This window comes from Enhydra lutris, unplaced genomic scaffold (genome assembly GCF_002288905.1).
Source record: "Enhydra lutris kenyoni isolate GAN:26980312 unplaced genomic scaffold, ASM228890v2 scaffoldscaffold2, whole genome shotgun sequence".
NCBI classification, from domain to species: domain Eukaryota; kingdom Metazoa; phylum Chordata; class Mammalia; order Carnivora; family Mustelidae; genus Enhydra; species Enhydra lutris.
The window spans coordinates 68,727,805-68,738,145 of record NW_019154086.1 but is presented as its reverse complement, the minus strand read 5'-3'; the positions used below and the strand labels follow the sequence as shown (position 1 = coordinate 68,738,145).

General features: G+C 44.7%; 1 protein-coding gene across 1 annotated transcript in view; it reads right to left on the bottom strand.

The window, feature by feature from the left end:
* The window catches only part of LOC111147334 (ribosomal oxygenase 2), a 30,809-nt gene extending 20,944 nt beyond the window's left edge, over positions 1 to 9,865 (bottom strand). The window contains exons 1-2 of the mRNA XM_022503330.1: positions 9,851 to 9,865; positions 4,139 to 4,610 (exon numbers count right to left, since the gene is read on the bottom strand). Coding sequence (XP_022359038.1) covers positions 4,139 to 4,576 — 438 coding nt within the window. The 5' untranslated portion in view covers positions 4,577 to 4,610; positions 9,851 to 9,865. The remainder of the gene's footprint in view (positions 1 to 4,138; positions 4,611 to 9,850) is intronic.
* Between the last annotated feature and the right edge of the window lie 476 nt (positions 9,866 to 10,341).

The window sequence follows — 10,341 nt, the reverse complement described above, 5'->3', positions numbered from 1 at the left end:
CAGTGTCTGTCCAAGTTTCCCAACACCATTTGTTGAAGAGACTGTCTTTTTTCCATTGGACATTCTTTTCTGATTTGTCAAAGATTAGTTGACCATAGAGTTGAGAGGTAATGTATATTTCTGAAAGCTCACTCTGGCTACTGTGTGGAGAGTGGCCTGGAGAAAATGAAGAGACATCAGTCAGGAAGCTATTAAGGCAGGAGCCCAGGCCAGAGATGAGCAGGTTGGTGGGGGGAAGAGGAGGTGGAGATGCACCCTGGAAGTAGCACAGAGTGTGAGGGATTATGATGAAGTACGACGGGGTTTGGGAAGGGGAAGGGGATTAAAACCCTTCTAGATTTGGCTGGGTAATTAATTAGCGCCTGCTTCACCTTACTGAAATGGGAAAGACTTGTTAAAGAACAAGAATTTTTTTGCAGGTGGGGAGCGGTGTGGGGGTGTGCAGGGAGAGTTCTATAGTTGTTCCTGAGAGAGAGACTATGAATGCTGATTTGCCCAGCAGATGAGGAGAGGTGGGGAGCAGTCAGGCCAGGCAGGTATTAGCCCCCGTTCTCTGCCAAGCCCTGTTTCTAAGTGCTTTACATACCCTGGTTATATAACCTTCCCAACAACCCTGTCCCGTAAGGGGAGCAATGTCTTAATGTCCAGTTCACAGATGAGGAAACCAAAGCACGAGAACACACAGCTAAGATATGATGGAGCCAGGATTGAAATCCAGGCAGCCTGGCTGGAGCCCTTTAGCCCTGGCCCCATACTGCCTCTTTAGGAATCATCTTAAAGGAAACAAAAGTCACTACGAGGACACTAACGGATATTAAAGACATTCAGTCTCAAGGATACGAATGTACAGTGCTTGGCATACAAAAGACACTAAAATGTATTTTTAAAAATTTAGGGAGTCAGCCAATGACCACAGCTTGGGAGTCAGTCTTACCATTTGACTGAAAAAGGATCTACAGTATTAAAAGTATCAAGTGGGAAAGAATTAGGTCAGTAGGAAAAGCAATTTGGGAGACACTTTTATAAAGACCACTGGGCTACTGATCCATTTATAGATCAAGGGCTCTACTTAACAGAGGAAGAATAACTTAATGGCTTCTGAGTAGCTCCAAGGAGTTAAGAGAGCCCCCAAAGAGCCTAATTTATACCAGGGAGGGGCCAATAGGATCTGGCTCTGTAATTACACGCATACTATAACTGGAACCATTAGAAAACCAGGGCTACTCCTTCTGATGGCCTGAGAGGCATCTCAGCACCAGATGGGTGACTTTATGGCTCCCCGCTCAAGCATCTGGGCTCCCCGCTCAAGCATCAGGTCATGATCCCAGGGTACTGGGATTGAGCCCCATGTCTGGCTTTCTGCCAAGCAGGGAGCCTCTTCCTCCCTCTCCTGCTCCTCCTGCCTTCTTTGTCAAATAAATGAATAAAATCTTAAAACAAAACACCTGTCTTTTTTTTAAGATTTTTTAAAAAATTTATTTATTCATGAGACAGAGAGAGAGAGAGAGGCAGAGGGAGAAGCAAGCTTCCTGCAGAGCAGGGAGCCCAATGCAGGACTTGATCCCAGGACCCCAGGATCATGACCTGAGCTAAAGGCAGACACCTAACTGACTGAGCCACCCTGGCAATCAAAATCTGTCTTCTTTAAGTCAGGCTTCCCAACCTTGTCTGGAGATGCCAGTGAGGACCCCAGAGCAGTGAAAAGGGAAGGTGGAAGCTTCTCCCCTAGACAGGTACAACCTTCTCTCTCCACTGACCTACTCATAAAAATCAAAACTGAATGCAACTGCTTGTGGAACCAGAAGCCCATGGGTACACCTAAAGAAAGGCAAAAACAAACATGGCAAAGCCCTGCTATGTAGCAATCAACATCTTTAAAAGTATGGCAGGAAAATGCCTCAGATTTGGAGTCAGAAGTCCTTACTTAGCAGTTATGGAAAAGGTCCATAGCTCTGAACTCCAATGTTTTCATATACAAAATAGAGACCACAGTGAATGCCTCATTTCAAATGTCTGTTAGAAGGTTCCAAAGTGGGGCACTTGCGTGCCTCAGTAGATTATGCATCTGACTTCAACTTGGGTCATGATCTTGGGCTTCTGGGATTGGGCTCTGTGCTCTATGGGGAGAGTCTACTTCTCCCTCTTCCTCCACCTTTCCCCTGCTCCTGCTCTCTATCTCAAATAAATAAATAATATAAAAAAAGACAATTCATAAGTGAACACATGTGGATTTGGTAAACACACTCAGACCTCTGGCATATGGATTATCCAAAGAAGGTGGGGAACAACTTAGGGCTCTCTGATTACCTCCTTATTCATTCCAGACCAACTAGAGTAAGAATTTGTACACATTCTGAAACTCAACAAATAAGACACTGTCTACTCTAACAGTCTCTCAACCTAGCCAGTGATGAACTGCCTCTAGACTTTTACTATCCTGATATTAATATGCACATTCCTAAACACACACACACACACACTAAACCTCCTCATAATAAACTATTTAGAACCCAGCATCCACTGTAAGAGGGTGAGCTCCTATAGGTCTCTCAAGTGGTGGAAAGAGAAAATTAGCAGGGTACATCCCAGTCTAGCCAGGGGGCTGACTTTAGACCGAGAAAGCTCATCCTTCCCACTTTCCTAAACCTGGCCAAAGAGCTGAGTCAACAGGGCAAAGAAAATACATTCTTGGCCACCTGGAATCAGAGGAGAAATGGGCAGGACTTAAGAGATGAGCAGGGAAAAGCCCAAGATGATTCTAGAATAGAGTAATGACAGCCACTAAGGACACCACTCATATGGCAAATGATAGCCTTTACTAATTTGTTACCAAATTACATATAATCAACTTCGTTGACCTTTTATGTTCATAGTTATTGTGTCTAAAACCCACTTTTAAAAAAAAGTGCTGCTTCTATCCAAGGAAAGAGTCAAGGACTAGCTCAGAGAGAAGCACCATGGTATCCATATTTCCTGAATTAAAATCATGACTTGGTCTGGCGAGTTATTTGTAAATTATTTTTCAGTGTTTGGGCCAAAAGGTTGGCATTCCAGGAACAATTCAACTTCTTATGACTGCATGAGATGGACTATCTGAAATCAGGACTTGTACTGAACATCTAAGAATACTTATACTTTATCCAGAGCACAAATAGGTTCAAGTTACTCTGGACAAGAGAGGAAAAGGCATTCACTAGATCTGGCCAATGGTCTCTAACAAAGCAACTAAATTCAGTCATAGGAAACAGTACTGATAACGGATGACAAAGTCCCAGGAGCCATCACACAGCCAGAATCCTCACCAGGGAACCTCAAAAACAGCTCTCCTCCTCCTCCCATGCTGCCATTTTGGTTCAGCCATGGGTCATGAAAGGGGATTTCTGAACTGAAAAGAGGCCCTCATTTGTTCTGGGCCACCTGTCATCTAAAGATCTCAAACCTCTACAAAAGCAGATTAGCTAAGATTCTATTTTATGAAGCAGAAACTGAGCAGAGAGAAAGTCAATTATTTCTTGAATGTTAAGCCTGATATAAAATAAATAAAAAGTGAGCCAAGACTCCCAGGCTTGCAAATCAAAGCTACTTTCCACCTATGATGGCCTCCCTAGGAGTAGTTCCAGGACCCACACCCTCCAAGTTACCTGGAGGCTGTTAATAAGTCTCATTGTAAAGTCTCATTCTTAAACATGCAGCTGGTACTTTATCTGGTCACAGCTCGGAAGCCTCTACTTAGCTCGATGTGAGCAGTAAAGGGAACCAACTTCAAGAAGAAAATGATCACCCTGATACTATCATGTCTTAAATTATAATGACAGGACAAACCCAATAGAAATGTCTACCATACACACCGAAACATAAACCACCCACAGAACATGCTCCTGGAGGTTTAATGTTAATTTATAAACTTGCAATACAGTTTTTGCAGTGTGATGACACCGAATTATGTCCCCCTGACTTGTTGCGTGATTCTAACAGTTTAGCCAAAAGATAACACAAGATCTCCTAATTTGGAATGGATTTAAAGAGCATTCAAACTGGCAGGACGCTAATCATCCCAGGTTCATCCCTGAGCTGATCTGGGGCCACATGTTAGCACTTTAACACACGAAATGATTCTGTGATGGGGAGAACCTGTTACCTTAAATCTCTGAGGTTGGTGAAACTGAATTGTTGCTCTTTTCTGGTCAAAATCTTTTCTCAGCTGAAGGAAGTGCACTTTGCCATCTTTATTTAAAACCTTCTTCTTCCCGTTGACACAGCGGCAAACATTCACGTCTCTTCCATAGTACATACCCCGGCTGCACAGAATCTTCAGATCTGACAGCCTGAACAGAGACTGGTAGTATGTGGCCGCTGCAGGGTCATCTCTCTGAATGAGAAGGGGCTTCTTCTCCCAGAATTCCTTGAAGAAAGTCTCTGTCTTGATGGGGGAAATTAAACTTTCAAAGAGATCACTGGGGCTTTCAAAATTCAAAGTGGAGCAGGGTCCACCAGCTGCCTCCATCTTCAACTGCTTACAGGGAACAGATCCCTCTTCCTTCCCCTTCCCTGTGGGCTTTGCTTTCTTCGGCATCATTGCGTCCTCAAGACAAAGCAGTGAGGAAATGGACCTACCAAAGAACAAAGCACACACATGGTTAGGCTAACTAGGAGTGCCAGTGTCTGTGTTAGCAGATCATGCACACACAGCTTGTGTGACCATGACACTTTCAGGAGAATTTGGAAGTCAATGCCATCTCCTCTGGGATGTGACAGAGCCTCCAGCCAACACCACAAGTCCCAAGATAGGATTCAGCCTCAACCACTCCGATTACATATTCATCTAAAGGAAAGCATGTTTTTCTTGTACATCAGCACCAAGTCATGAAATTCGTTGTCTGTTTATTAGGAGGTATAATGATCCCAAATGAATGGTTCTGCTATCTGGGCAGTTCTGGGTCACAGGTTCAGCCAGCAACCGCTGACACGGCAGTCAAAAATCCCAAATTTGGCTTCTGTCAGCACCAGCTCCCAAACCTAATTAGATGTATTCTTGAGTTACAAACACTTGCCTTGAGAACTACTAAGAGAGGCCCACTGCCAAGTGCTCCTCGGCACAGCACCACCCCCAACTGCTGTTCAGGAAGGCGACCAATGTGCCCTGGACCAGTGGCGTCACCTGGTGGCGGGAGCAAGAAGCTGCCTGTTCCCAAATCTTTTCCTCACCACATAAACCTCCTCACTTTTGATTTGCATCTTATTCTTGAAAATTGCTACGTTATGGGAAACCCAGCTCCCATTAAAAAAACAAACAAATAAAAACAAAAAAACACGAGTTAGAGGCTGCAGAGTAAAAGCTAAAGATAGGTATATCCCATCTTTAAAAAGTTTTAACTTTTCAACTAAGAGAAGACACAATAAAATACCAACATCAGTAACCTCAGACACAGTGCTCTCCCCAACTTTAACATGTACGCCCATCATCTGGGCAGCTAGAGCTGAGGCAGGGTAAGGTTCTGCATTTCTAACAAGCTCCCAGGTAATAATGCTGCTGCTGGTCCACAGCCCACATCTGAGTAGCGACACCCCCAGCTTTGCTGAGCCTCTTTCAGAACAGCCCCCAAACCGCAACTACTGTCACATTTATGATGCTGCTGTCTTTCACATGGGATTCAAGGATGGTATTTCAAATTACTTTCCAGAAACTGCAAGATTCTATTTCAAAGTGTATGTGTATCTGTATATTTGGGGGTAGGCACATTGCTCTCAGCCAATTCTTAAAGGAGTTTTTGGCCCCCAAAAAGGCTAAGAACCATTATGTTTATAAAAAACAATTTTTCCCAAAGTCCAGTAACTTACCGATGTTATGGTTTACTGTTTTGTAGGGTTAGCAGAATTTTAAGACACTGTTTTCTGCTCTTTTGTTATTATAACTAAGGTGTATTTCAGCTACACAGCGAACTAAGTAGAATTAGTGGTCTGGCCTGGCAAAAAAGTACCCTGGAAATACGTGTTACACACTGTAACAACTAATTTATAAGTGAACCCAAATGTAAATGGAGCAATTTAGGAAGTGGAAACATCAAAATATACAAAAACTCTAGTGGCCTTATTTTAGCTTCTAAATTTTGTACCCATAAACAGCTCAAATCAAGTGCTTTTGATAGGAAAACACAGGACTGAGGTGGAAAACGATTACAAATCGACACTAAAAGCTTGCATCGGAGGAGTGAGGGCTTCAGCTTAGGGGGAAAAATTTTTTTCAGAGTTTTAGGATATGTCATCCATAAGTCACATTTTCTGAAAATGTTCCCTATTCCTCCTAAGTTCCCGAGACCAGTTTGATTTCTCAACTGAAGAATCAAGGCTTCAGTGAGACAAAGTATTGCTAGTACTTAGAACCCAGATGTGGTATAGAGACAAGGAGCTATGAAGACAGATTCAGTAAAGACCACAACCAGTGCAGAAGAGTTACTGCCTGTCCTTCGAAAGGCCCCGTGTTTGGCTATTGTCTGAGAACTTAGATTTCAGGAACATTCCCACCACCTTTAATTAATAAAAGTAACTCACTGTGCCTATATTGTTTATGCACTGTGGTTTATAACGAACACCAGTTTTCCTTCTGGGAGTCTGAAATTCTGGTTGGGGCTCAGTGCCAGGCAGAGGATGCCTACATGGTCGGCCCCCAATAAAAACCCTGAGTTCTGAAGTGTCTGATGAGCCTCCCTGGTTGGCAATATTTCACATGTACTGTCACAACTAGTTGCTGGGCCAATTAAGCACCTAGTCTGTTGCTTTCATGAATCAGCTGTGAGTCCTAGCAAATGACTGAACCTAGGGATGGTCTTAGAGACCCCCAACACATTGTTCCCAATTTTTAAAAAGTGTTAAATTGGTTCAGAAGGTTTGTATCATTAAGGTATCCTATAATGAAAAAGTAATTTCATCGTTAGCCATACATCTCTTATCTCTCACAATTGGTCAGTTTAAAATTTATTTAAGGGATGTGGACAGCAGGAAGAGGACAATAAAAGGCTTTTCTTTAAGCACAATTTATAAATACAGTATAAGCACATTCTCCAGGAAGTGTGGTTAAATGAAGTACACAAAATACTTAAGCTGAAAATAAAATCACTTAAAGCATTTTTCCCATCTATAATCACCAATAAACCCAGCACTGACTGCATAACAAATGCTTTTGTTAGAATATAAATTTCACTACTCACACTGCCAAAAGTTACAGCATATCTTGTTTTTCTATGTTCATATTGAAATGATTTGAGGCTCAGTTAATTGGAAACTGGCTAAGAGGTTACCAGGAAAATATACTATTTCTCTGATTCTCACACTACCCATATTGTAAGACAACCATTCTTTTCAACAGCTTTTGGGGGTGGAGGAGAGAAGAGATGACACACCCTACCACATTAAACATGTAAAAATCTTAAGATGCATCACAATTTTAGAAAAAGTAAAAGAGACTATCTCAGAATCTAAAAAATATAGTAATTAAACAAGAAAAACCTTTGTCTAGAAAAGTAAAGCCAACACAAGCCAGACCATAAACCTCAAAGACCACCCAAACAGAAGTTAGAGTAAATATTTTTATAAAGCTACAGGAAAAAGGAAAAAAAAAAAAAATTTAAAAAAATAAAGGGGGGGGGTGCGCCTGAGTGGCTCAGAGGATTAAGCCTCTGCCTTCAGCTCAGGTCATGGTCTCAAGGTCCTGGGATGAACACCGCATCAGGCTCCCTGCTCAGCAGGGAGCCTGCTTACCCCCCTTTCTCTCTGCCTACTTGTGATCTCTCTCTGCATCAAATAAATAAATATAATCTTTAAAAAAAAAGAAAGAAAAAGTAATGGGGGGGGTCCCTGGGTCAGGTCATGATCCCAGGGTCCTGGGATATAGTCCCACAGTGGGCTCCCTGCTCAGTGGGGAATCTGCTCCTCCCTCTCCCTGTGCTCCGCTCCTGGCTTATGCTCTCTCCTCTCTTGCTCACTCTCTCTCAAATAAATAAATAAATAAAATCTTAAAACAAACAAAAAACAAACAGCAACTGGTATCCCATAATGTATACAAATAGAAAATCATGTTATATACCTGAAAGTAATGTTATATATCAATTATATTTCAAGTTTTAAGGTTAAATCAAATGCTCCCAATCTGAGTTGACTATAAACATTAAAGTATAAAAAGATTAAACCAAAACTCAGTTCATATTTTACTAGCTGTCCATAAATTAAAAAAAAAAAAAAAACTAATCTAACCAACTTTAAAGAATGAACCCTACAATAAAATCAATACTGATAACCACTCCACGGCTGATAAATATAAACAGAGCCTTTATATTTTTAAGTGTCCTAACCTCCTTTTCTGTAGAAATATTCCCTGACAAGAAGTCAACACAGCTTGAGGGCAACAGCTATCTGCACGTTACCAGAGCCCAGCACAGAATGTGGCACATGGGTCCCCAAGAAATGTCTGCAGAATTCTCCTTTTTCATCTTTTATATATAATTTTAGAGAAAAGTCCTCAAAACCCTTACACAAAACAGGGTTGGGGGGGAAATAGTTTAATCAGTGGGGATTGTTCTGATGGCAGTTGTAGCTTGAGTTTTCCACTGCACTGTCAGAGCTGAATGGCACATTAGCCCTCAGTGGTGTGTCTTTATCATCTCCAGAGGTGTGTTTTACAGGGTAGTCACCAGGAACACTTGTTTGCATGCACATTTCTGGGCCCCATATGAAGCCTATTGGATTAGTCCTTCTGGTAGCTGGGGCCTAGAAATCCACATGAATGTAGTAAATTCCCCACAGGAATTTTGGATCCATTCACACCGAGGATAGTCAAATTCTGCTCAAAAGCACACACACAGGACAGAAATATCACCTGTAAGGAGGTCGCCTAGGCGGACCTAAACCATTTTTTGCTCAACAGAAACATTTATCCAGAGGGAAAACTGATTCTCTTGTTGACTTAAGGCTGTAATTGGCAGTTATCTTCTTTGCTGCATTTTAAGGAGAAAATGGATTATACCACATTCACGTATTTTGGTGACGCAGGGCGTTCAAAAGGATGAGGCGGGAGAGGCAAAAGCATCCATCCAAGAGACTGTGGCAGAGGCTGGGAAAATCAGGCTCCTCCACTTAAACGCGAGTCCAGTGAAATCAATGGCCTGGCGCCGAATTTACAATTAATTAGTGGACTAATCACATCCTGTGACTCCCAGGCCCCTGCTTCCTGAAAACAGTCAGCAACCTGGCCTTACTAACCTGTTGGACAACCCACTGTCGGGCCACCAGGCTAGTCACACGTGCTGAGTGAACTGCACGTGGGGGCTGGAATTTTAAAGTTAGGGCGGGATGGAGGGCCGGGGCTGCCCTGCTCTGCAGCACGGGCTGCTAGTTCCCCAGCTGGGAAGCCTGTCTCCTAGGCCCGACCAGATGCCAGGAGCACAGCCCACGTGGAGGCCGCGCTCCCAGGCAGCCTGCCGCCGGGGCCAGGGCGAGCGTCACTCTCCCTGCCGAGCCTCCAAACTTTCCGAGCGCTCGTCCCAGTCTCCAGACCACCGGCGGCTCACGGGGGCCACTCTCGGTGCCCAGGTCACTCGTGACCCGACCCCTCCATCCGGGCAGCACCAGACCCGGCTTGTCCTCCCTGCCCCGGTCCCCGTAATCACGGAGCGCGTCAGCGCGCGTCCCCGGTCCCGAAAGCACCAGCGCCCGCCAGCCCGGGCCCCCGAGGCTCCCGGGGGCTCGGCTCTCAGGTCTCCCCCCAGGCCCCACCCGCACCCGCACTCTGGCGGTGGAAGAGCGCTCACGACCCCGCCAGGGGCTGCGCGGGACAGCAGGCGGAGACCGCTGCACTCACCCAGCTCGGCCTGTTGCGCGCGGCCGCGAGCGGGCGGGGCGGTGGCTGGGGGCGGGGCGGGGCGGGGCGGGGCGGGCCGGCGTGCTCACGCTAGGGGGCGGCCCGCTCAGGCTCCTGCTCCCGCCGCCGCCTTCCCGCCCCTCCCCTTCGATTCGGTGGTGCGTGCTTCTGGTTCCCGGGTACCCGTGCGGGTTCGGTGTTCACGCCAGCCTGTTTTCCCCTTTAGTGTTAAAGGACATAGATGGTTCTTGTGTTTGTGTTTTGTTTTGTTTTTAGTTGGAGGCGGATGAGCCTCTGGATTTGGGGCAACAGTTTTAGTACAACCGGGTTCTTACTGTGGGGAAATTGAGGCCCAGAGAGGCGAGGTGAGCCGTCCAAGTTTAGGGATCTAGAGGTCTAGGTGCTCCCATCGCTTTCTTTTGGGCTCTCTATGCTATGATGTGCTGTTTTGTATTGTCAACGGTGATTTATATCGCGTTGCTCCCGCAGTG